This window comes from Peromyscus leucopus, chromosome 6 (assembly GCF_004664715.2).
Source record: "Peromyscus leucopus breed LL Stock chromosome 6, UCI_PerLeu_2.1, whole genome shotgun sequence".
Lineage (NCBI taxonomy): Eukaryota > Metazoa > Chordata > Mammalia > Rodentia > Cricetidae > Peromyscus > Peromyscus leucopus.
In genome coordinates, this window is record NC_051068.1 from 83,171,970 (window position 1) to 83,199,871 (window position 27,902).

A 27,902-nucleotide genomic window follows, 5' to 3' on the forward strand; every position below is an offset into this window, starting at 1 on the left:
ATTTGATTTCAGGGCATTAAGGGCTCTAAATCAAGGCATAATTTTAGCTAAATGTTTTCCTCTCCCTTGAACAGCCCATGAATGCAGATGGTGACGCCATTAATTCCCTCCTAGTGTTTAATTAGGTTTGTGATGTGACTGGATGTGGCCAAAAGCATGTTTCAGGTACAGAGCGCTGCTGTGCTCTGAGCAGATCATAGTTTCCAGTACAAAATCGTTCAGCATCATAATGTTCCCACCTCTGAAATGATGACATTGCTTGAGAGAGGAAATACCTCACCTAGGAGTTAACTAATGCCTGTTAGCTTACACAAGCCTATCTTAAAAAGCTAAATGTGGATTGTTTACCTAAAGTATGGGCGTCACTTCCACTTCCGGTATGTAATACAGAAGCTGATATTGTCCCATAAAGGTTGGCATTTCAGCATCAGCTGAGCTAATATTTTCTTCATAATCATGGGGGTTTCTAATTTATTCTGAAGAGTTATGTAGGTTTGTTTGTTTACAAGGGTTATGGGAGTACTGATAACTGCCTTTTTTTTTTTTTTTTTTTTTTTTTTTACTTTACAACAGGTTTGCATTTCAAATCCTTAGCTTTTAAAATGATACAGATTAGCTGAAAGGCTAAGATTCCTATATAATAGCTATATGGGTTTTTTTTCCCTGACAATTGTAGGGCTTAAATTTGGGGTCATTGGGATGCTAGACAAGTGCTCTACTACTGAGCTATACCCCCAGCCCTTTTGATATTTGGTTACACAGTTTAATTCATTTCATTCTGTGTGCATACATTGAATTGGTGGGCACCCCTGTGCCATGACACCTGTGGCAAGGCCAGAAGACAGCTTTGGGGAGTCTGTTCTCCCTTTCACTGTGTGGGGTCAAGCTCAGCTTGTCAGGTTTGGCGGCTGGACCATCCCACGGGCTTCAGTTATATTGCTTTCAAGCTGGTATTTATGAGACATTATATGGCAAGCACTGCTCTAAATTCTACGTGTGTGTTAAAGCTAAAATAGACACAGCCCAACCCTAATGCACTGCATTTATTTGTTTATAATGTTCCCACTATATAGCTGGCTTAGGATGGCTCATGCCGGGGTGAGGGTGGAGGAGGATTAGTAAGGCCCAGGACTTTGGTCCTATAGTATATTAGCTTCCATTCCTATGTGTGACAATAGTAGAGGAAGTAAACACATTTTCTTCTTTTGTTCTTAGAGGAATTGTGGAGAACAGAGGGAAACCCCTGTGACTGTGTATAATGGAAAAACCCCAATGCCTCAGATCCATAGGAACTGGTGAAGCCTTCCCCCAGGTCAGGGTCAGGGTCAGGGTCAGGGTCAGGGAATTGGTAAAGCCTTCCTCCCGCGTGTGTGTGTGTGTGTGTGTGTGTGTGTGTGTGTGTGTGTATGTGTGTGTGTGTGTGAATGCTGCCAGAGTGTCCAAAAAGCGTGGCCTGCAGCTTCCTCCTCCAGATGTTTACAGTCTGAGACTGTCTTCTGCAAAGAGACAAGCTAGGCCTCCTGGGCAGCACATCATCAACATATATATGAAGATACAGCTTTACGGCTGGAGAGCTGGATCCAGGCTTAAGAGCATCTGCTGCTCTTTCGGAGGACCCAGGTTCAATTCCCAGCCCCCAAATCAGGTGGGTCACAACTGCTTATTAACTCCAGTTACAGGAGAGCTGATAACTTTTTCTGGCTTTAATGGCACTTCATGCAGATACACACACCCAGGTACACACACACACCCACATACACACACCAACAACAACAATATATACTTTTTTATATAAAAGATAAAGGCCGTGGAGAGATGGCTCATAGGTTAATAGCACTGACTTGCTCTTCCAGAGGACCAGGGTTTGCTTCCCAGCATCTACATGGTGGCTCACAATCATTTATAACTTCAGTTCCAGGGGATCCAGCACCCTCTTCTGACCTCCACAGGCACCAGACATGTACCTGGTACACAGACATCCATGCAGGCAAAACATCCATACACATATAATAAAGCAATAGTGATTTTTTTTTTTAATTAAGATACATCTTCAGGCTGGACATGGTGGGTCACACCTTTATTCCCAGCACACAGGAGGCAAAGGCATACAGATCTCTGAGGCCAGCCTGGTCTACACAATAAGTTCCAGGATAGCCAGAGCTACATAGTGAGACCCTGTTTTGAAAACAAAGCAAAGATGCAGCTTCACTTAGGCCACTGAGACAACTCTTTTGTCTGGGAGATACGCTGTGTCTAAAAAGTCATCCTCTCTTTGCTTCTTATAGTTCTGTGCCAGCCTAGGGCTGGAGATGTGGGCTCGGGTGGTAGTGTGCTTGCTTGGTATACACAAAGCCCTGGGTTTGATTCCTAGTGCCTGTAATCCCAGCACTCTGCGGGTGGAGGCAGGAGGATTAAAAGTTCAAGGCATCCTCCGTTACATAGTGAGTTCGAGGCCAACGTGGGACGCATGAAACGCCATCACAAAAGTTTACAATTTTAATTTTAAAAAGTAAACCTTAGTTGGCCACAAATGTGTTCAGCACCTGAGACAGAATATTCTAACAAAGGTGAACACAGACAATCTTTTCCTGGGCCTGTGTGCCCTGTGTATTTTTCTGTTACTCCACATCTTTTGCCCTTTGAGGTCATTTCCATATTGACCTGTGTGATCTCTATTGTACAATACCAGAAAAATAGCAGGTGTGGCCAAGGAGGCAGGTTCATTTTTCCTTTTTCTCATGCGCTCTCCCAAGCCAGTGCCTGTTAACTTTCTCCCCAAATTATATGTACTGCACACGCACACTTCAGTTTCTCCCCATATTTCATATGTATTGGACACGTACACCTCAGTTTCTCCTGTACTCTATGTACTGCACACGTACACTTGCTTGGTTTCTAAGCTTTTTCATGTGTACTGAAATATACTTCTTTAGGCCTCGCCGCCGCCACCACCGCACCGGCTTTCAACTTGCCGACACCCAAAGTTCTTTCTCACTTTCAGGTCTTGTAGACTTGACACCTCAGCCCAGAACATTCTGTCTCTTTGCTGTGGGAGCCCGTTCTCGGGTTCCTCATGGCTTTACCCAGCAGGTCCGAATAGAGGATGATCAGGACCACAGGCCTGAGTGCAGGTGTCTGAGATGGCCTGCACTTGGCTGTGCTGGGGGAGGAGGTCTTTTGCTCCACCCCTTGGCGTCTCTATAAAAACCCTGGGGCAGAGACAGTCGGGGCCCATTGGAATAGGTTCCAGGTCCTCTCGAGGCTATCCTTTATTTCCTATCTGTTTATCTCCGCAATATAAATCCTTCTGTCCAATATTTCCTGCTGTTCACACTCAAGAAAACTCTGTGGAGCTGTGGGGTTGGTGGGTAAACGCCCCACACTTCACATAGCTGACTTTGGGTCCCTCCAGTCCCTCAGGCTCCAGTCTGAAATGCTTGTCCTCCCAGAACTCTTTCCTGCCTCGACATTCACAAAAAACCTTTTCTCTCTAATATTGTTTTTCTCAGTTTTTTTCTAACCTATTCCCCACAACCCTTTCCCCCATTCACAGTAAGATACAATATATTAAAACATCACATGTAATAATGGATGTTTGTAAGCTGATTACAACAGTATCAGGCACACAGCGATATGGTAAGAGTTTGGCTGGTTGGTTTGGTTGGTTTTGTTTGTTTAGATGGGTCCAAGGCTTACCTGAAGTCACTCTCTCTATAGCCCAGGATAATCTTAAATTCCTGATCCTCTTGACTTCACCCCTTGGATGTTAACACTACAGGTACATGCTACCTGGCTCATTTGATGCTGGGGATCCAACCCAGGGCTTCATGCATGCTAGGCAAGCACTCTACCAATACCCCTAGCACATGCGGGATTTCACTACGTAGCCCTGGCTAGCCTGGAACTTGCTATGTGGAACAGGCTAGTTTCCAACTTGTGATCCTCGGCCTCTGCCTCCTAAGTGCTGGCATTGTTCACATGTCCATCTCTTGGACCCTCAGTGGGTAAAAGTGCTTCTGTCAAGCCTGGAGTAGGTCTCGGGGCCAAATTCAAGTCTCCAGGCTTATGCGGAAAGGGCCTTTACCTGCCGAACTGTCTTACTGGCCTGGAAGTTATTAGTATAATACTTCTTTAAAATCTAGTGTGTTGTGTTTAAATCTTCTGAAGAGATGGGTCTGTAAAAGCTTTTCCTTTGCAAGTGTGAGGACCTAAATTCAGATCCCCAGAACCCATGAGAGAAGCCAAGCACAATGGCCCACCCGTCTGATCCCAGTGACGGTGAGGTGGGAAGTAGAGCCTGGCCTACGTGGTGAAATGCCAGGCCAGTGACAGACTGTCTCAAACACGTGGAAGGTGCCTGAGGACCTACATGGGAGGCTGGCCTCTAACTTTCACACACACACCTGCACCCCCATGTGCATCCCCTCACGTGAATGTATACATATCCCATAAACACTTAAGAAGTCTATGGTGAGAATTATTTTTCAGAAAATCAATTGCTTCCCAAGTGTTCCCTGAGCATGGTCAAGGTCCATGGGTTATGTATGGTGCAGATTAAACCGTCTATGACGAGAACAGGGCTACATGAGCAGGAAAACTGGACAAAAACGACAGCGAAGAGAAGGTGTTTCTCCAAATGCTGGTTTGCTCAGTTTCAAAGACTTTCGAAATAGCCTCTGGACACACACTCTCTCGCAGCTGGTCACCGCATTCATGCCCACTCGTGGAAGAACGGTGGCCCCAAGCCTGACTATAAATAATGCACCCACCTGGCTCTCGAGGGAGGATGGATCTCTTGCTCCATCCCAGTTTCCTGCTGTCACTCCACAATGACAAGAGGAAGCTGGGCCACCACACAGAATGAGATACAGTTACGGTCATAGACACCGCATTTGTGGGCAGCCAGAGGGCTGAGAGCCAGTTAGCGGGTCAGATTACCAGCTGGGAATCCAAGGCAGCCCTCACGGAGGCGGTCTCATCACATTACCTCTGCAAATATTTTAATCTAGAAACACCCTAGACTGGATACAAAAACCCCTGACTATCTGACCCCTGGGTGTGGCTTGGGGCTTATTTTGAACCAGCTGACGTTTTTTTCCCCTCATAGATAAACAGAAGTCCACAGCTAGAAATAAAGGCAGAGCACATAAAGATTAAGAGTGAACCACGTGTTTCTCCGACTACTCTGAAAACAAAGACAAAAAACTTTAGATCGCATCAGACGCTCCCTGAGACTTCTCAGAGCAATCCCTTGCTTAAAAGGACCCTGGAGAGACGACACACCACAGTTCTGAAGGGCCGCTTTTGTCCTGTCGTTCGATGGCAACCAACTTCCGGTGACCGAAAGAAATAAAACATGACGACTTCGAGTTAAAGGCTGGCTCACCTGCATTGCAAGACTCCTCACCGTGGGATGTTGGGACCCCAAGATGCAGGTGAGCTTCTCCTGCTACCACCCCTGTTTTACCCACAGTGCTGACTGTCACATTGCCCTCTGACGACAGGGCAGCATGCTACGTTGTGCGGAACAAAATGGGACGGAACGGGCCCTCGAGGCTCCTGATCCTAGGTCAGTCATATTCTAAATGACAGTATAAGAAAGAGTTCGGGGGTGCGGGGGGAGGTTCCCATCACTGTCTCTAATAGTTAAGCCACACTCAGCACAGGTGGTCTCAGAAGCGTGGCTTTGGGATCATGAGGGGGAGGTGGCTGAGCTGATGGGTACCACATGGGGAGGGCAGGAGGGAGATGAGGTTTAAGGAGAAGTTATTCTGGCTTTCTCTTCCACAGCTGGGCCACAGACATCTTCCCATCTACCTGGCTGGCAGATCAAAAGATGGGGGCCTCTGAGATCAAAAGATGGTCATGGAACTGTACCTGGGGGTACAGGGCCACGTTTCCAGCTGTGAGGGAGGCTGAGCAGGAGGAGGATCACAAGCTCAAGGTGGTTGTAGGCTATAAAAGTGAGTCTCAGGCCAACTGGGCAACTTACTGAGACCCTGTCTCAAAAAATAAAATGAGGGCTCATGTGGAAGCTTTATCAGTAAAGTGTTGGCTAAGAATACAGGAACCCTGGGATTCCATCCCCAGCATGAATTTGTCATGATGAGGCACACTTGTAATCCTCCCCACAGCGGGTGGAGACAGGATGTACTATCATAGTTCATGTGGAACCATCATGTGGGATCCTGTCATCTTTTTGAAGATTTCAAAGTCACTGTTAGGCATGGTCATGGTTCCCTGCAGACTTTTTTTTTTTTTTTTTTTTTTTTTTTTTGCCTCCTCTGTGGTTTGGAGCAATCACAGTCTGATAAATGTCTGTCTCTCGGAACCATGAACATTCTTCCCTAGAAGAGAAAATCTTCACCACATTTTCTCCCCACCATCTGTCTTGCCAAACTTTTCCAAACTGACCTTTGTTGATGCTTTCTTGTAACACGATGGTCCTGGCAATTCTCTGAACCAACAGCAGTAAACCCTTTGTCCCAGGTAGCAGCATCACTGCAGTCACCAACATGATGAGAAGGAGCCAGCAACTCAGAGCAACTTTTGCCTCCATGGTTCCACCACAGTTTGTGGTTCAGCCCGGGCCAAAGCTTCTCCCAAGCCTCCTAGGCTGGCCTCAAACTCAGAATTTTCCTATCTTTGCCTCCTTCAGTAAATCCTACTGGTGTGTGCCACCACAACTGGCCAAGTGTAGCTCAGGCCTGAGCTGGAGCCCACAAGGCCACAGGCAAGCAGCTTTTTCATGAATTCATACCACAAATGTTGGGCGCCAGATGTAGCAGGAATCTTAACAGTTCTTATTAATAAAATCAAACCTGAGGCCAGTTATTGGGGTCAATGCTGGTAGATCAGAGAGACAGAACAAGCCACAGCTAACCTCACCTGGCCAACTTCTCAGCTGGTCTTGTTTCCTCAGCCTGGAAGCCTCTGAGTCCTCATAGCCGAATGGCTCTCAGCTGAACTGTGCTGCTCAAAACCTAAAAGCTTAACCAGCCAAATGCTTAACCAGCCAAATGCTTCTAGTTTCTGGTCCTCACGCCTTATATACCTTTCTGCCTTCTACTACCACTCCTTGGGATTAAAGGCTCGCTTTCTGGGATTAAAGGCATGAGTCACCATGCTTGGCTGTATCCTTGAACACATGGATTTCTGCCTAGCTCTGCCTCCCAAGTGCTGGGATTAAAGGCGTGTGCTACCACTGCCTATCCTCTACGTTTAATATTGTGGCTGTTCTGTCTCTGACCCCAGATAACTTTATTAGGGTGCACAATATTTTGGGGAACACAATACCACCACATTTCCCCTTTTTTTGTCTAAAATTTAAAAAAGCTTATAACTAATACAAGAAAAATTATGTCCAATAAGTATATACAATATACACAGTCAAAATTACATTAATGATCTCTAGTCCACTAACATTTGACAGATTCAGACAAAAAACTCCATTAATATATTAACAATATCCAGTCCAGTAACATCTGATAAACTCTAAAAATTTTCATTACTTATCTTATTTAAAACAAGTAATTCCTTTTTAAAAGTATTTTTCTTTTCATTATAGATTCAGTAATCTACCTTTTGTCATTTTTATATCTTCCTCTTTTTCTTTTTAGTGTAGATTCAGTGATCTACCCATTTATCCTATTCTTTATCTTTTTTCTCAGAATAGATTCAGTGATCTATTTCATATTCATATTCTTTTCTCTTTTTTCTTTCTTTTTAAACAAAACCTCTGAATCTAATCTCCATGTTCAGCTTTTTTCCTGACCATTAACAATTAACAACTTGTAACCAACCATCATAAACAATGACAATATCCATAACTCATTAAACGACCAAAAATCTCCCATCCCACCTCTTGGGAATGTGGGTGTTGTTTTCTTAAAATTACTTCCTCTTTCTAGGGTGAAGGCATCTTTAGGGGATTCTGAAAAGAAAATTTTGGGGTTAATTGTCAAGTCCTGTATCATTTGTCCAGTCACAATAGGAAAGTTCAGGACTTTTCACAAGTCCTTGCGTGAGTAGTCTGTTAGGCTGGATCATCTCAGCTAGTCATCTCGAAATTGTCCTGACCAGTTTGTAGTCCAAAGTCCATCTTTCCATGGTGTTAATCAGCTTTATTATGTACTGCATAGTTTTATGTCAACTTGATAAAAGCTAGAGTCGTTTTGGAAGAGGGAACCTCAGTTGAGAAAATGCCGCCACTAGGTTGCCCTGTGGGCAAGCAAGCATGTGGTGTGTTTTCATGATTGATAATTGATGTAGAAGGACCCAGTGTATTATTGGTGTCTTAGTTACTGTTCTATGGCCATGAAGAGACACCATGATCAAGGCAACTTATAAAAGAAAGCATTTCATTGGTGGCTTGCTTACAGTTTCAGAAGCTGATTCTGTGACCATCATGGTGGAAAACATGGCAACAGGCAGACAGGTAAGCATGGTTCTAGAACAGTAGCTCTGAGTTTATATCTAATCCATAAACAGAATGCAGGGGAGAGAGGGAGGGAGGGGAGGGGAGGAAGAGGAGATGGGGAGAGAGGAGACAGCACAGAGAGAGAGAGAGAGAGAGAGAGAGAGAGAGAGAGAGAGAGAGAGAGACTGGGCCTGGTGTGGGCTTTGGAAACATCGAAGTCCACTCCCAGTGACACACCTCTTCCAACAAGGCCGCACCTCCTAGTCCTTCTTAAACTTGTCCACCAACTATGAACTTAAGGGGGCCATTCTCATTCAAACAACCACAATTGACAGTGTCACCCCGGGACAGTGGTCCTGGGTGCTTTACGAAAACAGGCTAGGGGCAGGAGAGATGGCTCAGAGGTTAAGAGCACTGGCTGCTCTTCCAGAGGTCCTGAGTTCAATTCCCAGCAACCATATGGTGGCTCACAGCCATCTGTAATGAGATCTGGTGCCCTCTTCTGGCCTGCAGGGATACATGCTGGCAGGATACTGTATGCATAATGAATAAATTATGTATATATGTATATGTATATGTATATATATAAAAGCAAACAGGCTGAACAAAGAGGCCAGTGAGCAGCATTCCTCTGTGGCCTCAATAGTTCCTGCCTCCAGGTTCCTGCCTTGAGTTCCTGTTCCAACTTACCTCAGTGTTGAAGTGTGACCTAGGAGTTGTAACATGAACCCTTTCTTCCCCGATTAGTTTTGGTCACAGTGTTTTATCACAGCAATAGAAACTCTTTTTTTTTTTTTTTGGTATTTTTTGAGACAGGATTTCTCTGTGTAGTTTTGCGCCTTTCCTGGAACTCACTCTGTAGACCAGGCTGGCCTCGAACTCACAGAGATCCGCCTGCCTCTGCCTCCCGAGTGCTGGGATTAAAGGCGTGCACCACCACCGCCCTGCTAGAAACTCTTAAGACAGAGGTTAGTACCGGAAACAGAGTATTGCTGACAGACCTGACCATGTTTGGGGGAGGATCGTGGCGGTCCTGGTGAAAAAGCAGGCTGAACAAGCCATGAGGAGCATGACAAGAACCAGTGTCCCTCCATGGCCTCTGCTTCAGCTCCTGCCTCCAGGTTCCTGCTGTGAGTTCCTGTCCTGACTTCCCTCAGTGACTCCGAGTGTGACCCGAGAGCTGTAAGATGAAATAAACCCTCTCTTCTGAGTAGCTTTTGGTCATGATGTTTTACGGTAGTAATAGAAATTCTAACAGACACAGGAGCATCAGAAGTTCAAGGTCATCCTCAGCATCGAAGGCTGGGGATGTAGCTCAGTGGTAGGATACTTGCGTAACATCTGTGAGGCCCCTGGTTCAAGCCCCAGGTACTACAGTACAAACCAAAACATCATTAACAAACCCAACCCATGACCCAGTGATGAAAACAAACCTCCCAGGATGTGAAGTGATGCTATCATGAAACCGACCCAGGAAACAGAAGTAACACCACCTACCAGCCTGAAACAAGGGTCAGCTGACCGACCTTTGCCTCTACACTGTGGTCCTCCACCCCCAAACTGAAGATATCTTTGATTTCTCAGAATCCAGCTATTCCAGCCATCCTCTCCTCCACGGGCAAGTTAGTGGGCTTAGGCCAGCGCTTCGGCACCCAGTTCAGAGTTTACGATGTCGTAAACCGCACTGGGAAGAGCTGTCAGCCCGGTGGGTACCTGCACACCTCTGCTCAGGGCTGGACTAAGGTGTTCCCACAGGCTGGGGCCCCGGGGCTCCTCTGTTCCACAGAGTGACTGCGAGCCCCGCTGAGTTCACAATACTCAGGTCACTGTGGGGGCAGTTGTGATGCCAAAAGTTCTGTTGGGTTCTCACCAGAATCTCTCAGAAGACACCTTCAGATTCCAAGACTGCGCTGGGTGGCATCGCGAAGATGTTCCGGTTCTTTCCAGCTGCCTGTAAGGGGCTTGTTGTGATAATCAAAGGATGTGGGGTGCCTTGTTCTAGAAAAGGGCCTTGTGTGCACCCAGGGAGACAACGGTGGTTCTGAAGCTGGCTTTTCTGTGTGTGATGAGGGAATTCCTTGGACGTCTGGCTCATCTTTGTGAGGTCTTTCCTTTTTTCTTTTAACAGCGTGTGTGTGTGTGTGTGTGTGTGTGTGTGTGTGTGTGTGTGTGTGTGTGTGTGTGTAGAGAGAGAGAGAGAGAGAATCTGTGTGACTGTGGCTGTGTTGTGCCACACCATGTGTGCGGAGATCAGAGGACAAATTTCAAGAGTTGGTTTTGTCCTCCTGTGTGTGGTTCCCAGGGTTTGAACATGGGGCTTGTACCTTTGTCTACTGAGCCATTTCTTCAGCCCTTTATCTTTATCTGTTTGTCTATCGCCTATCTATCTATCTATCTATCTATCTATCTATCTATCTATCTATCTATCTATCGGCAGGGTCTCTATGTTGCTCTGGCTGGCCTGGAACTCACTCCGTAGACCAGGCTGGCCTCGAACTCACAGAGATCCGCCTGCTCTGCCTCGAGTGCTGGGATTAAAGTGTGCGCCACCACACCCAGGGAGCTTTTATTTTTAAGCCTGTGCCCGCTGCGCTCTCACTCTGTGCCACACGCCCCACACGCCTTCTGTCAGGCCGTCATCTAGAAGTCCTGGGAACTAGGTACTCTCATTCCTTTTTGCTATTTTTTTTTTCCAGAAGGAAAACAGACTCAGAAAAAGTTAAATAAAAACCAAGCACAGAGACACGTGCCATTAGGTCCAGCTGCTCAGGAGGCTGAAGCGGAAGGGCCATGTAAGCCCAGGAGCCTGAGGCCAGCTGGCTATAGTGAGTTCTTATCATAGAACAACAGAAAAGGTAGATGAGGAGGAAGAGAGGGAGAGAACACTAAATGACTAGATGCCATCCAGCAACTGCTGGAGGCGGAAGAACCAGGTCCAGGGCTGACTCCAGCTCTCCCATTGTGTCTTCGTCTGTCCCGGGAAACATTTCCTGCTGCCTTCGGCTTGGGCTGGAGTGACCCGTAATTCTGCTCACACGGATGTGCCTTCCCCTAATTCTGCTCACACAGATGTGCCATCCCCTCTGCAGTCAGCGTCTGCCTCTATACAAATGGCAAAGTAATCCTGTGACCATGGTCTCTTCCTCCCCTCCCCAAAGCAGTTTTCACTCTTTAAAATCCGGGCTCTCTAACACTGGCGTGCAACCACAAACTATGATCGTTGTTTGGTGTTTCCCATGTGCCTTAAGTTTCTGCTCCTCTTTTTTTTTTTTTTTTTTTTTTTTTTTTTGAGGGGGAATGGGGAGGGAAATTTAGTTCAATGTTTTTCTTTGTCAAGCATATTATTTCAGCCTTTGAGGTTAACTAATAAATCACAAGTTCTTGGACATAAAAATCTGGATGAGGAAGGACCTCAAAGATCTGTTCACTTAACCCCATCATCAGATGGGCGGGGCTAGCCAGTGGTTATGGTCACCCTGCGTCAGTACAGCTCAGGACCTGACTGGTGCTCTTGGGGAGCAGGAGCCGTCTAAAAGCTGAGGTGATTTTACTACTTCTAAGGTGTTCATCAATCAAGAAGAGCAGTCTTCTAAATGGATGTTGTAGATTTTCTGTAGCAAAAAGCATTTGTACCCAGTGGCAGCCAGCTGTACCCTGACCATTTCCCAGTAATATCCCCAAGACACTTGGCAGCCACCACCCTGCTCTCTGGGCTGTGGCAGCTGCTAGGGACTTGCTGAGGCAAAGCCTCCCTGGCAAGCTTCCGGCCTGGGTCCGTCCCCCCCGCCCCAGGAGAGGGATGTTTGGCTGCAGCCTGTCTCCCAGGTATTCAAAAGACCCCACCTGTGCACATTCCTGTCAGTCCTTCTATGCCGGTGGTCCCCAACTTTCCTCGTGCTGAGACCCTTTAATACAGTTCCTCATGTGGTGGTGACCCCCCCACCATAAAATTATTTCGTTGCTACTTCGTAACTGTAATTTTGCTACTGTTATGAATCCTAATGTAAATATCTGATATGCTGGGTATCTGATGTGTGACTCCCAAAGGGGCCACAGCCCACAGTTTGAGAGCCACTGTTCTATGCTCTTCTAAGACACAACAAGAGGAAACCACTGGAAGACAGCTGAGGGGAAAGAGCACTGAGACCTATGTGAGGTGAAGTAAGCCGGGCACAGGAAGCCAAGCACTTGATCATTCCTATGTAGAATCCAGAAAAGCTAATCCGATGCTGGGGGATGGCTGGGTCTGTAAAACACCTGCTGCATGGCACGGGAAGTTGCATTTGATCCCCAACACCCGTGTAAGAAGCCGGGTGTGCTGTGAGGTGCCTGTAGAACCAGTGCTGAGCAAGCAGAGGAGGGAGGGTCCTCGGGCTCCGTGGCCAGCCTGTCTAGTCAATTGTAAACACCAGGCTCAGTGAGAGATCCTGTCTCAGAGACCCCACATGCACACATGTGCAAGCACACCCCCACACAAACATATGCTCATTCAGTCAGTGCACACATACACACCACACCACACCACACACACACACACACAAAAATTGAAAAGCTGATCCCATAGAAGCAGAGAGCAAAACAATGGCTAGCAGAGCTGTAGCAGGGATGGGGAGGACCTGGTCAATGGCTGCAAAGTTAGTCTAGGGAGAGTATGTCCTGATAGTCTAGTGCACAATGAGGCACTTGACAAAGATAAATATTTCAAAATAGCTTGCAGAGAAGATTTTTGTTTTGTTTTGTTTTTCGAGACAGAGTTTCTCTGTGTAGCTTTGCGCCTTTCCTGGATCTCGCTCTGTAGACCAGGCTGACCTCGAACTCACAGAGATCCGCCTGCCTCTGGCTCCCAAGTGCTGGGATTAAAGGCATGCACCACTACCGCCCAGCAAGAAGATTTTGAATATTTCACTATAAAAAATAATGTGTTCAAAGTGATAAATAAGGTACTCTTAGGCCTAGTGTGGTGCTGCTCGCCTTTAATCCTACCGCTTGGGAGGCAGAGGCAGGCGGATCTTTGAATTGGAGGCCAACCTGGTTAGCATAGTGAGTCCCAGGTCAGTCAGAATTAAACAGTTAGACCCTGTATTTTTTAAATGCTACTACTTCATATACGTATAAAAAATCATATTGTGTGCCACAAATATTTGCAATTATGTCAATTAGAAAATAAAATACTACTTTAGAAAAGGCAACAGAATGGAGAACTTGAGTGGCCACGTCTGAGCTGAGCCAGCTTCAAGCATCACGTGACTCGGAGACATCAGGGATGTGTAGATAAGTAATGGGTAGCAACTCTAAATAACCTTTTACCTGGGTTTCAAGCTCTCACTCTGAGAGAACAACTCCACATTTGATCTTCACCAAAAGGCTGAGAAGTGAAGAGAACAAACGCCAAATGGTACCTCCCAAGAGAGTGATCAAGATATGGTTAAGTACAGAGCACATCTCCTTAAAATTTAATGGCTAAAAATTATTACCCTCCCCTCACCCTTTTTCTCAACAGTATTTAGGATGAGTCATCCTTTGGTTGAGATTTCTGCTTTCAGGTCTGTAATTGAATTTCTCTAAATGAAAAACATCTGTTTCTCTTCCTCCATAGAAACCAGAACAAGCATCGTGTCATACATTATTCTGATACATTTCCTAATGAAGCTGTTTTCTCTTCTGACAGCATAGAACGCACAGTGCAGACATTCAATGAAAGCCAGACCACATATTGTGACCATTAAGAATGCCAAGGCCAGGCAGCAGAGGACCACAGACATCAGCCCACACCATCATGGATGAAGCCGACTTTTCAGAAGACACAACCTGTAAACAACAGGAAGACTTGCCTTACGATGGGGTCTTCTCTCAGATGAAGATGTGCAGCTCTTACAACTTTACCTCAACAAACAACAACCTTGCTGTCTGGGAAGACGTTGTTCTGTCGGGAAAGGACCCTCAGGAAAAGTCTGCCTGCTGTAAGATGTGCCAGAACACAGCTGTGGTCACTGCAAATGTTGTCAACAATAGGCATGATAAAGATAAACAGTGCACCTTGGCTTCTTGTGTTCCAGCTAATAAAGGAGATGCCCCAAAGTCACACATTTCGGATGTTTTACTCCATCGACTCTCCAGGGAGCAATTCTTAAGGGCACAAGGCCTTGGCTATGAAAATCTCCCAGAGACCTTGCATGCTGACCGTCTTGATGACACAGCCATTCTTACAAGTGTCATTTCACGTTATGGAAAGAGCTATTGCCCCAAGGAACAAAGTCCAGAATTCACTGACCAACCCAGTTCCAAAAGTGGTACAGAAAATAGCAGTAGTTCCAGCTTCTCTCCAGGCACAACAGGAGATACCAGCTCTCCCTTAGAAACACCAGTGGCTGCTGGGCAGAGCCACCAAGAAGCTCCAAGCTTTATGAGTAGAACTAAAGGTCCCGGTGATGAACACAGAAACTGCCAAGGGCAGACACCCCAGAGATGGCTGACTGAAAAAGCAAGTTCAGGCCACCGGTTCAAATACAGTCCAGGTCAAGTGCGTTACCAGCTTCCAGATTTTTCTAGGGTTGCTCCCCAAGTGAAAATCCCTAGAAATACCATAACTAATAAACCACTTACAATAGCTAACCAAGCCAGCTTTTCTCCTGGGTTGAGAAATAAATCAACAGTTGTGCAAGATAGTTTAGGAACCATGTCTGGGCCAAATTGTGTTGGAAAACATCAACCAGAGCAAAAAAGGAAACTTACTGAACCTTCACAGGAAACCCAGGTAAGTGGAGAACGGTCCCTAACAATACTGATGAACTTAAGAAATGTATTGGAGAGCATGGTGGCATGTACCTTTAATCCCAGCACTCTAGAGGCAAAGGCAAGAGGATCTATGTAAGTTCAAAGCCAGCCTGGTCTACATTTTGAGTTCCAAGTCAGCCAGGACCATAAAGGGACTCCATTTCAAACAAACAAACAAACAAACACTCCAACAACACCACACGCACACACACACACACACACACACACACACACACACACACACACACCTGCAGCCAGTAGCCCACCTGGCCTGACTGGCTGTTTCCTGTCTTACAGAAATCTACATTCCTGTGATATTGGGAGGCTTTGGGGTTCCTCTTTCTTTTTACAAGAGCACCTTCATACGTGGCCGGCTCTCAGTGGCCTGTGGATCATGGGATCAAGAGTAGATGTCCACTTATCTCTCCTCAGCAGTGCTTGAATTTGTCAGTGCGCTTGAGGTCAAGCCTCTGATATCTTCCCCCACCAGTCCTATCAGCTTAAATTAGAGAGCTGGACCCAATAGGTTTCTTTACTGGATATATATATCCATAATGGTCAGAGTCAACGTTGAACAGTCGTGTATCTCTCTGGCATGCATGTTTCTCAAGACCCTAAGGTGAGTCACTCAAGAGTTTAACCCCTGTCCAGTCATCCTGCAGCAGTAGGAACCACCACCACCACCTTGATGCATTTAGCATTTAATGCATATTGTATTATTCCTAGAATCTGGCTGCCGTGTTTGGTATTAACAAGAGCATCAGCCACAGAGCTGTGACGAGATTGACAGTGGTCCTTGCCCTCATGCAGCTTACGTCTAGGAGAAATGTTGGAGTAGTCCACATGTTAGTGTCAGCACATTCATGTCGACTGAATGTGTGCCCCAATTAGTCCCGAGTAGCCCTATAAAGTACATTCTCGACTGTCCCCACTTTACCACCGAGAACTCGGAGGCTTAGAGCAACAACAACCAGTGTCACTCAGTCAGAATTACAGCATCACAGAGAAATTCTACCTCAACACATCGATCACAGCTTGGACCATAGCTTTGTGCTGCCTCCTCAATGACCAGGACACAAGGCATTCTGAACAACAGTGTCACGGGTTAGTCTTCAGGACCAATGCCTTCTCACTCTTTAATTTTGCAGATGGAGCCTGCCACACACACCTGCCAAGAAGCTCTCACAGGTAGTGTCTTAAACTATTACTTAGAGAAGCATTTTGAAACCTTAATAAAAATGGTGCTCATTGTCACAGATTCCTATTTGTAAGATTTAGTAAAACTGTGCTGAGTCGAAATGAATGGTAGCCAAACTTAGCCTCTTTTGCATAGGAGTTAAATCTGTGAAATGTCACTTGAAGTTGACACCAACAACTCAGAGAGACCCTTCCCTAAATTCTTACATATTTCAAAAGATCTCCCAAGGAAGACAGATGTGCCAGAAACTGAAAGAACAGACTGACCAACTGAAGACTAAGGTAATACTTAGTGTGTGTGTGTGTGTGTGTGTGTGTGTGTGTGTGTGTGTGTGTGCACCAAACAAAAGAGGCCATGCCATGAATGAAATATTGCATTTTTTTTAAACTGCAGATACAAGAATTTTCCAAAAGAATAAAACAGGACCCTCTCTGCCATTTACAAGACATCAGACTGGTAATGAACTTAATTCAGTTTTTCGATCTTTATTTGGGGACTCCAGTGGGTAAATGTGGAGGCTTCCACAGTACTGGACAGTCTGTACAGCGGTAGGAATAGAAAGGAGGAAGGAAAATCAGCCCATCTTAGTTTCTGGAGCTACATGGTTTAGAATTCTGTTTCTATATGTATTTATCCTTCTTTTCTTCTCAAAGAAGCTGTAATTACCTCACCAGTCACCTCATGATAAACCTGAGACCATGGAATGTTCCAGAGGAGACCATGGAAGCCACTGTAAAGGATGACCTTGTCCATAGTGAACGGGTCCTGGTAAATTCCGATTGTAAAAGTAGCTGGTATCTGGCAACTCACATGCAAGACTCTGAAAACACCTAGAAATGAAACTCCAAGCAGGGCTTGCAGATTGTCACCTCCAGCACGCTTCCACAACCATGCCTGTGATCACAGCCAATCAAATGACAAATGCCTGTTGTCACCACAACAGCTTTGCTGTCATAGGAAATGGAAGTGTAGCAAAGGGGCAAAGGTTGAAACATGAGCTGAAGATGTGGAAGATGGAGTTTAGGCCATGCGGTCAACACAGGGAACAGCCAGAAGACCTAATGTAGGTTTGAGCAATATTCAGGGCAAACCAGGTCACAGAAACCCCACACTATGGGCCAAACCCAGGAAAGGACCCAATGATTATTTGTTTACTCATCATATTAATTAACTGATCTATTTATTCATTTACTCGTCATATTAATTAACTGCTCTGTCATTCAGAAAACACTTATCAAGCATCATTTTAAATGTCCCATGCAGCAGGGAGCTAGAGAAACACCTCCTTTGCAAATGTCTTTTATTCTGCTAGGAACAGATTGATGAAGAGATCATTAAAATGCAGCTTGAGGGACATGATAACTGATGCACATTGCAGCCTATCGGAAGTTCATCCTTTGCCATTGAGGGGGGCGGTGCTTTGGATGGTCCTCAAAGGGACTGCTCATTTGGGTGTTACAAGAGGAACAGAGTGAGCTTGGTAGAGGAGGGGACAAGAATCTTCCAGACCAAAAAGAAACAGCAAGCGCAATAGCACAGAGGCCACACGGAACTAGTGTGAGGAGGACCTGTGTGATCACCTAACTCACCAGGTTGAACTCAGAGTGCACACGGAGACTAGTGGGACGGACAAGGACCATGTCACGAAAGGAGCTTGGATTGCATCCTGGGTTTGATGGTGGAGCAATGGGGAAGGAATTGAAGCCAGGGCATGGCAGGCGCCATGGGCAGAGACTGGAGGTAGGGACTGGTCAGGATGCCAATACTGGGCAAGTTCTGAACCAATGCTGGCAGTGGGAATGAAGACGGGGTGACAGATTGAAAGGGGAAAAAAATCAAGAAGAGGAGGAGGTGTGGATTGTTACAGGGTCCTGGTTTGGAAAACAAGTCAGAAATCAAAGTGGAGGATCCTGTTCAGAAAGGGTGTGGCAAGCAGGCCAGAACTCGAGCATAGCTTAGGAAGTTTGAGGTCCTCTTAAGGACCTTCAAGTGAGGAGATCCAGCAGCAGGACGTTGGAGCAATGGACCTGACCCTTAGCAGTATTTGGGTCAGAACAGATGCTTTGGTGAAATAGTCATGGGGTGATAAGTGGAAAGGGTCGACAGAGTCCCAGGCAAAGGGGAACAGGGGAAAAACAGCAACCCACAAAGGAGGCAAAAGAGGAAGGACTCCCAGGGCCAAGCAGACCTGAAGGAGCGGAACCACTGAAGCCAGGGGAAAGAAGGTTTTGAGAAGCAGAGTGGGCAGCATGGCAGCATGTGCTCAAGGAAAGGAAGATACGGGTGGATTTAGCAAGCGAGCTGGCCTAAGGGCCCTGGCCAGTCTTGGAAGCTAGATCTAGAAGCCGGTGGGACCAGGGAGGACTAAGGAATAAATGATTGACAAAGGACAGTCCACATGGAAGAATGCAGACGTTTTGGTTTGGTTTGGTTTGGTTATTCCAGACAGAGTTTCTCTGTTTGGGCCTGGCTGTCCTGGAACACACTCTGGAGACCAGGCTGGCCTTGAACTCACAGAGATCCACCTGCCTCTGTCTCTTGAGTATTGGGATCAAATGAGTGTGCCACCACCTCCTGGCACAAGAATGCGGACTTTTAAAGGGCCCAGCAAAGCAGAACTGATTTGAGTCACTGTCCCCCAGAGGCCTCAGTTGAAGAAGTTTCTTTCTGATTGTACAGGCTAAACCAGCATTCCTGGTGGGACTTTTAGGACCTAAAGTGGTCCCTTAGGGGTCAGTCTGAGAGTTACAGGCCCATAGCGGTCAGTGTTGGAAGAAGGGCTAAAACCAACCTTCTTAGTACAGCAGGGTGCAAGGGGTTTGTCACTTTAGACATATTGTCGCATGTCCTTAATCTCGGCACTGTTAGCAAACGAAATGAGATAAATCATGTCGGCTTCAGAAATGTGACTTAAATACCCAAATCCCTTTGCTCTTTTAGACCGAGTCATATTATATAGCCCTGATTAACCTAGAACTCATTGTGTAGATGCCTTGAACCGGAGATGGTTCTCCTGTCTCTGACTCCCATATACAGAGGATCACAGCTATGCACCACTACGCCTGCCTTCTCTTTCCTTCTTCCCCTCTTTATTTTGACCACCTAGTCCCCTCTCATAGCTTCCACTGCCGTTTTCCAGCTTAGAGTCCTAATGGCTAGCCCCCACTTTTTGCCTACGGCTCTCAGTGTCTGCGTTCATCTCCCCTTGGACATTCATGGGCACTGTGAACTCTGCTCTGCCCCGAGTTGGTGCTTTTACTCCTCCTCACTTCAGTCAGACCTGTCCCATCCCTTCCACCTCCCATCCTAAAACCCCAGTGACATCTGTGAGACGTCCAGTATCAATCAGCGTCCTGGCAGGGACCAGATGGTTGACGCGAATGTCGTAACTGAGGAGAGTTGAATAAAGGCATTGCTCTCCAGCAGCCTGGGCAAGGCTAAGGGAAACTCATACAGGCTGTGGGGAGCTACCTCATCCCCAGGCCTGAAGGAGCAGAGGAAATGCGTGCCCTGCAGCCCAAGGGAGCAGCTGCAGCTGCAGGAGGAGCTGAGAGGGTCTGTGGCTTTTGGTAGAAGGATGCAGCCAGTCTGTCTGTGATGGGACAACAATGGGGGAATCGGAGAAACCAGGACTCTCGCCTCATCTTTAGCCAGCTCCTCTCTCCTGCTGCTCTCTTCTTTTGGCTGACAACTACTGAAGCCAGGGTACAAGGGTCCTGGTAGTCGGTGGAGCCAGGGCCAGCCTCCTGCAGAGAAAGACAGAGGGCAGCCATAGGGAGAAGGGAAAACAGCCCAGCTATTTGTATACCCAAGAGCCAATAGGTTTCCAAAGTCACGTTTATTCATGTTTAGTATTTATTTTTTTAAAACAGGGTCTCACTATGTAGCTTGGGCTGGCTTGAAACTTGCTGTACAAACCAGGCTGGCCTCAAACTCACAGAGATCCACCTGCCTCTGCCTCCAACATGCTGGGATTAAAGGTGTGCGTCGCCATGGCCAGTCATTTCTGTATTAATAGGAATCTGTAGTAATAGCAGCTGAAATCTATTGAGTGTACGCAGATGAAACCAACTCAGGATAGTTTGACTTAATGGGTTTCCAGCTCTACATGATGCAAACAGGATACCCATTCTGTAGATGGCTTAGATTGCGGGTCGGGGGCCCATAGATCCCGACAAAGGAAAAATGCTAAAGCTTAAACGATGAATGGCCTTTGTTGTCATATGAGACACTTGGATTCACCCTCATATTGAACTTCCATTTTTGTGGATTCATTCTCTTCCCTCTCCACTCTAAGTAATTTTAGAATTCATTCCAGAGCGCCAGGCTAAGCTTATTTTCATGAATTTCCTGGTATGAATTAAAAGAATCCATTGAGTAGACTTAGAATCTGTCAAGTTCAGCTCTTTCCACTCATAGCATTTTAACAGGAAATTTTGATGCCAAAATATTTTAACAACTGACGTGTGGAAAAAGCATCCTGAGGTATTTTTCCCTGGGGCACAATTTTACTTTTTAGAAAAATAAATGAAAGCTGCCTACTTTCTGTCAATGCTGCATAATTAGCCAGCGGCAATGGGTTTAATACTGGTTTTCCCCCAGGGGCTTGTTTTTATTTTTGTTCCTGGGGGAAAAATTGCCACATGTTTCTGCTTTTTTAAAGGAAGTTAATAGAGTAAGTATATTTGTTTTCCAAGGAATCTCTCATTTTGGCAGCCATTTTCAAGACAGGCCTCTGTCCACAGTGAGACCAAAGTTATACAATGTTTATTTATATCCTAGCTACAACCACACTGTGTCTGGTATGAATATAAATCAAAAGGGTTTGAACTGCAATTATATCCCATATACGGGAGAAGTTCTCTACCCTGGGAGAAGGGAGGGACTCAGTCTTTCCCCACACTTATTTGGAGCCACGTCAGGACAAGCAAGGGCCGAAAGCTCAAGACGGGCTCTCAGCCTCATGTGGGCTAACAGGGCAATGGGCAGCATCCATGCGATGTTGGGGCTTTAGTCTTGTGTGGGCTAACAGGGCAATGGGCAGCATCCATGCGATGTTGGGGCTTTAGTCTTGTGTGGGCTAACAGGGCAATGGGCAGCATCCCATGCAATATCGGGGTCTTGCAGAGTGCCAAATGTTAGCAGAGGTCTACCCAGTAGCTAATGTAGATAATGTCTCCTACAGGGGCAAGAATTTGGCAAATTTGTTGAGTAATTAATTGCTTGCTTCTCTGGTAGCTGTGCTCTTATTAAAACCATGTTACCTTTTGAAGCCAGGTGTGGTGCTGAACACCTGTAATCTCAGCACACAGGAGTTCAAAGCCAGCATTGGCTACCTAGTGAGTTCAAGGCCAGGCTGGGCTACATAAGATCCTATCTCAAAATCAAAATCAAGCATGTAGAGCTGCACACAACCATCAACTGCATTTGGGAGATGGAGACAAAAGGATTAGCAATTCTAGATCATCCTCAGCTATTCTGTGAGTTTCAGGCTAGCCTGGGCTCCATGAGACTCCATCTCAACTAAAGAAATGGATAAATAGATTTTAAAAAACAGGATATATCTCAGCGACACCATGCTTACCTAGCACTCACAAAGTCCTAGCAACACGCATACACACAAATTAATATGCAATATTTTGGATTCAATAATTTTGGATCTGATGTGTCTTGCTCATTAGCATCTATCCAATAGGCATTTGTTTTTTTACACATTAACAGAAGAATCTGTAGTCAAGAAATTAGTCTATCTCCATCAATCCCTTCCCTCTGATATTTCCAGAATACAGTCTTGTCTTCCATTTTACAGAAAAGAACACAAATTCCCTCCTAAATGTCTTTCCTATATCTCCATGTCTTTTTTTTTTTTCTTTAGCTACCACCTGCAGTCTCCAGGCATGTCCTTGAGCCCTCCACTTTATACTTCCTGGGGTCTCGCTCTCTCATCTCACGTTTTATTCCCACTGGAGCTTGAAGCCAGGGCCTTGTGTGTGCTGGATATGGTGCTTTGCATGAGAATGTCCTCAACAGGCTCATGTATTTGAACACTTGGTCCCCAGACGGTAGATCTGTTTGGGGAGATTTAGGAGATGCAGCCTTGTCGGAGGAAGTATGTCATTGGAGGCAGGTTTTGAGACTTCAAAGACTTGTATCATTTCCCGTTCATTTTTGCTTTGTTGTTGTTCGTTTGTTTGTTTTGTTTTTCTTCATGCTTGCATTTGAAGATGTGAGCTCTCAGTTCCAGCTGCCATGCTTGCTGCATGCTGCCATGATGGACTCTATCCCTCTGGAACTGTTAGTCCAAATAAGTCCTTCCTCCTGTAAGTTGTCTTGGTCATAGTGTCTTAACACAGCACCAGGATAGGCACTGAGGTCCTAGGCAAGCACGCCACCACTGAACTGTGTCTCCAGCCCTCACTTCTTTGTCTTAAGTTACGGTCTCTCCTTGCCCCCAATCTCCAATTTTTGTTTATTTGTGTGTGTGTGTGTGTGTGTGTGTGTGTGTGTGTGTGTGTGTGTGCTTGTGTATGAATGTGGGTACATGAGTGTCATGGCATGCATGTGGGAGGCAGAGGACAACTTTTGGGTGTTGGTTCTTTCCTTTCTCATGGTTGAGGCGAGTCTGTGCCAGGCCAGTTGGTCTGAAGGTCCTGGATGATTCTCTTGTTTCCTGCTCCCACCCCACCACAGGTGTTCTGGGATTACAGCTGCGTACAGCTGTGCACCATCATATGCATCCAGTTTTTCACGTGATGACTCAGGTTGTCAGGCTTGGGTGGCAAGTACTTTTAAGTATTGAGCCATCTCATCAGCCCTGATTCCCTTTTTTAAAATTTCCTATTTAATCCAAAGTTATTTAGGTGAGTGTTGGATAAAGTATGTTCTTATATATGTACATATATTCATAACAAATTTGTTAGATTATTTGTAGAATTTTTTTCTTTTTTTGGTTTTTTGAGACAGGGTTTCTCTGTGTAGTTTTGGTGCCTGTCCTGGATCTCACTCTGTAGACCAGACTGGCCTTGAATTCACAGAGATCTACCTGGCTCTGCCTCCCGAGTGCTGGGATTAAAGGTGTGTGCCACCACCGCCTGGGGATTTTTATTTGCCCTCCTGTAAATTCACATTAACAAGTATTTCCTCAGAATCACAGCTCTTAGGACCGTGAGAGTGGGAGCTGGGGATGTGGTTTGCTTCTCATGCTCACTTAGGTTTGATCCTCAATACAGAACTGGGTTCCCTTTCAACAGCTCAGCAGAAAGCCTTAGCATCCAACTCACGGGAAATGAGTAGCTTCTTTAGCAGCTGGCCAGACAGCTCAGGAGGTAAAGGCCTATGTTGTCAGGCCTGATGACCTGAGTTTATACCCTGGGGTCCACAGACAGGAGAGAACCAGCTTCCACGCCTTTGACCTCCACACAAGTGCTGTAGCACACTTGCATACACAGACACACAGACACACACACAGACACACACACAGACACACACACAGACACACACACACACACAGACACACACACACACACACACACACACACACACAAAATAATAATGGGGGGAAAAAGCAAGCATGAGTGACCTTGACATCATCAGGTCCAGAGAAGCAAGGTTAATCATGCCAGGGTAGAGAGGAGACATTGGAAGCAGTGAGCGAGGATTGGAGCCTGGACAGCTGGAACAAAACTCTAAACAGGATGCCCCTCGGGCACATGTGCATTGTCCTTCCTGCCTGAAGACAGGGGACATGAATAACACAGCCCAGGGTCCTGTTTATGAGCTGTTGTCCCTAGCTTGAGGGCCGACTATACAGCCCAGAATACGCCTGTATGTATCCACTCAAGAAGTGAACGGGGTAATCTTCGAGTTAGTTGTACTACTTGAAGATCGTAAAGGGAAAACTGATGCACACCCGTGTCCTTGGGCCCCTTCTCTCCCCCAGTGCTCTCCCCTCACCCTGGATGCTGTGGATCTGTGTCCTCTTCAGCCTCAGATGAGGCAATCCAGCAGCTGCCAGCCTAACACGGCACCAGGAGAAGCACTGTTTATGAGAAGCACTCTCAGTTCGTGGGCCTGCTGGATTCTGTCTTAATCTTTGACTTGCCAAAGCCTCATGAGTCATATTGTTTAAAATGGAGCCAGCTTCTCATGATTGGAAGCTATTTCAAGTGTTAATTTTTGAGACACTGCAGTAGTTTAGGCTTCAGCACTGCAGTTCAAAATGACAAGACGCTAAAGAGCTAGCTCTTCCGGGTGAATAACAAAACTCCCGCGGCTCATGCCTGGATAAAGAATTTTCTTCCTAATTTTATGCCGCCTCTTTAAAATATTGTTTTTAATTATGTGTACTTGTCTCTGTGTGGGTATATGTACCTGAGTGGAGGCAGAGGCAGAGGATTCCTTTGTGGCAAGAGTTAAGGTGAGTCGCCTGATGTGGCTGCTGGGAATCAGACTCAGGTCCTCTGGAAGAGCAGCAAGTGCTCTTAACTGCCAAACCATCTCTCCATCCGCCGTAAACTAATGGTTTCCTCTGAGTCCCCTTCTGCATTCTGTCTCGAACGTTAGAATCTTTTGGCTTTTCTATACCTGCAGGCTTGAGAATCAACCTGCAGTAGCTTTCTCTGCTCTTTGGTGCTCAGTTTTTGCACCACAGGCACTTTATCAGCTGAGCATCCTCCCGGCCCTTGTATTTAACTTTTTTTTATGATGGGGTCTTGCTATGTAGCCCAGGCTGTCTTAGAACTCGCCACAAAGACCAGACTATCCTCAAACTTGGACTGGTTCTCCTGCCTCTGCCTCCCAGAGTACAGGGATTACATACATCAGCCACCACACCCAATTCAGCCTCAATTATCAGAACAATTCAGACTGCGCTAGAATTCTGAGAAACTGAGTCATCTAAATAATTGCCTTCACCAGGCTCTTTAGTTTCATGCAGTAATGAAGACCCAGCCTGAAGGGGATATTCCAAATCTGAATGAAGCTTTTGTCAGCTAAAGCCAAGATATTATATAAGTGTAAACTCTTCCAAAGAGGTATGCCTGCCTCCTCCAGGCGCTTGCTTCCTGGCCAAACCTCACTTAGTCAAAGGCCAGCTTCAGAGGAATAGCGTTCTGTGTGCCTCCCCCTCCCCCTCTTACGAAGCAGGATTCCTTGTCCCAGCCCTTGGGAAATCTTAGCTTGAGTCTGACTTGTTTTGTGCCCCGACATCCTAAATACCTGACATGGGGTGGGAGCTCCATATCAGAAGCCCGGGAGCCCTTTAGACTTAACAACAATCTCAGTGCCGCCCAGGACGCCGCCACTGGGGTGGTGGTACCCTGCTAAGCCTGAATCTGGATTAGCTTCAGGTTCTCAGCATGATGTCCCCCTACGCCTGAACCTGAGTTAGCAGTGGGAGGAGCCTGAGGAGGCTCAGCCATTGCCCAACAAGTCTGCACTTGCTCATTATGTGGTCCTAAAGTTCACAGCAACTGTGGTGAAGGGATGACATCTAGATATTCCAATAAGTATATAAAGTATATAGTCCCGAGAGTCTACGAATAACCCTACTCATTCAGCAATCCATTCATCCTTACAGCGATTATTGGTAAACCCTAGGCACTTTTCTAAGACTGTAGTATAGGACAGAAAATCACCTGCCACGGAGATACGTATGCCTCTGTGAGGAAGAGTCGGAATGACTGCAGAATGATAAAAAGGGCCTTGAGGGGTAACAATGCATCCTGCACGGCTCTGAGACCAGATCACCTCAGTTCAAACATTAGTTTGTCACTTATCAGCTTTGTGATCTCGGGACAGTTATGCAACCTCTCTGTGCCTCAGTTCCCTCCTCTGGAAAATGGGGAGAACAATGCCTGCCTGGCCGGGTGGTTAGCTCATTTAGATGAGCTAATGGATGTCAGGTACTTAAAACAGGGCAGGGCTCAGAGTGAGGTACCGCCTGGCTGTTAGCTTGTCATGTCTATTAAGTAATGGGATATGACCTAGAGTAAGCATGGGAGGTCCCATCCTAAGGGGCAGAAGGCGGCCAGGGGCATTTAAACTAAGTCCTAAGGTGAGACCCCGGCAAGGTGAAGAGCCTGGAGCAAAGGACAGGAGGTAAAGCCAGGTAAACCTTGGGGGTGTTTGGGTGCTGACCTGATTGAGTCGTTTCCTACGGCCCGCAGTCCTAATGGCTCCTTCTGTGTGTTCCTGCAGATGACCAAGGAGCACGCTGGCTGTGTTCCAGGACCCCGGAGCTCACGAAGAAGGGAGGTGACAGGGCTGCCCGAGGCAGGGCCACAGGAGGTCACCTCCAAGGAGCTCAGTGAGCTGGCCCCAAAGATGTGAGTCCTCTCCGGGATGCCTCCACCCCTCGGTGTCGGGCCTGAAGTGGGATGGGGTGGGGGCTCCTGCCTGCATCCGGCCACACAGCCCAGAGGCAGAGGGCCAAGGTCCCACACAGCCAAGAATGACAGAGGGACAGTAGCTGCAGGACATCCTCACAACACTGTCCCATAGGTCGCTCCTTCTACAGGCCCAGGAGCACTGAACTAAATTTCCATGGGCCTTTCCCCACCTGGAGAAGGAAGTTCAGAAATTAATGTTAACATGCACACTGCCTTCTCTTCCTCTTTATATAAAAAACAAACAACAACAAAACCTACTTACCTACATAGACCAAGTAGGAATATTGCCCAGGATTAAACGGATCAAACGGCCATCAGGCTGCTCTGATCCTGTGAGCATCACCTGATTCCATACCGCTTGCTCTGTTGGCTCCTTAATTAAAATTTTTGTTGCCAGGCCTGTGGTGCTTGCCTGCAATTCTAGCTACTCTGGAGGCCTGCCCAGGTTGCGAGTTCCAGGCCAGCCAGGGCAACTTCATGAGCACCTGTCTCAAAATTTTAAACAACTGGAAAAGATTAGGGATGTGGTTCAGGAGTAGAGCACAGAGTTAGCATGCACGGAGCCCGAGGTTCGACCCTCGGTGCCCAAACTCAAATTCCAAAACCTTGTTGTTGAGTATGATGAACATTGGGATTGTTAGATCGACTGGCTCACCTGACCCCAGAGCCCTGGCATCACAAACTCAGTTTACCACTCAGTTCTACCTCAGCTCAGGCTCTACACCTCTCGGGCAGCCTGGTGATACCACTGTGGCTAATGTCTCCCACCCTTCCAGTTCTGGAGGGACTTGGGGAACCCGGACCAGGGCTTCTCTGGGCCTAGGAGTCAGCCCTGCATCTTACTGAAAAATGGGCATTGATTCAGTGGTTCCGGTAAGACTGTGTGCTTCCGTAGTTAGAGCCCAGGTGGTGCCAGTGGTGCTGGTTCCCATTCGGGGATGAGCATTTGGGTAACCAGGATCTACAGGGTATTTCACTGTGAATGAGTCAGAAATACTTGGAGTAAATATCTCGGGTCGATGTCGCGACTGGGTTTCTATTGCCATGATAAAGACGGTGACCTGAAGTAATGTGGGGAGGGGAGAGTTTCTTTCACCTCACAGGTCACGTGCACCATTGAGGG

General features: G+C 46.5%; 1 protein-coding gene across 6 annotated transcripts in view; it reads left to right on the forward strand.

Moving 5' to 3' along the window:
• Window positions 1-10,288: 10,288 nt before the first annotated feature.
• Window positions 10,289-27,902, forward strand: part of Aknad1 (AKNA domain containing 1) — a 35,353-nt gene continuing 17,739 nt past the window's right edge. For 3 of the 6 annotated variants that reach the window (XM_037207005.1, XM_037207010.1, XM_037207009.1), the window contains exons 1-6: window positions 10,289-10,372; window positions 14,088-15,173; window positions 16,342-16,381; window positions 16,527-16,672; window positions 16,785-16,847; window positions 26,589-26,716. In XM_037207005.1, coding sequence (XP_037062900.1) covers window positions 14,148-15,173; window positions 16,342-16,381; window positions 16,527-16,672; window positions 16,785-16,847; window positions 26,589-26,716 — 1,403 coding nt within the window. In that variant the 5' untranslated portion in view covers window positions 10,289-10,372; window positions 14,088-14,147. Of the gene's footprint in view, window positions 10,524-14,087; window positions 15,174-16,341; window positions 16,382-16,526; window positions 16,673-16,784; window positions 16,848-26,588; window positions 26,717-27,902 lie in introns of all 6 variants that reach the window. The other 3 variants (XM_037207008.1, XM_037207006.1, XM_037207007.1) reach the window with 3 other exon arrangements.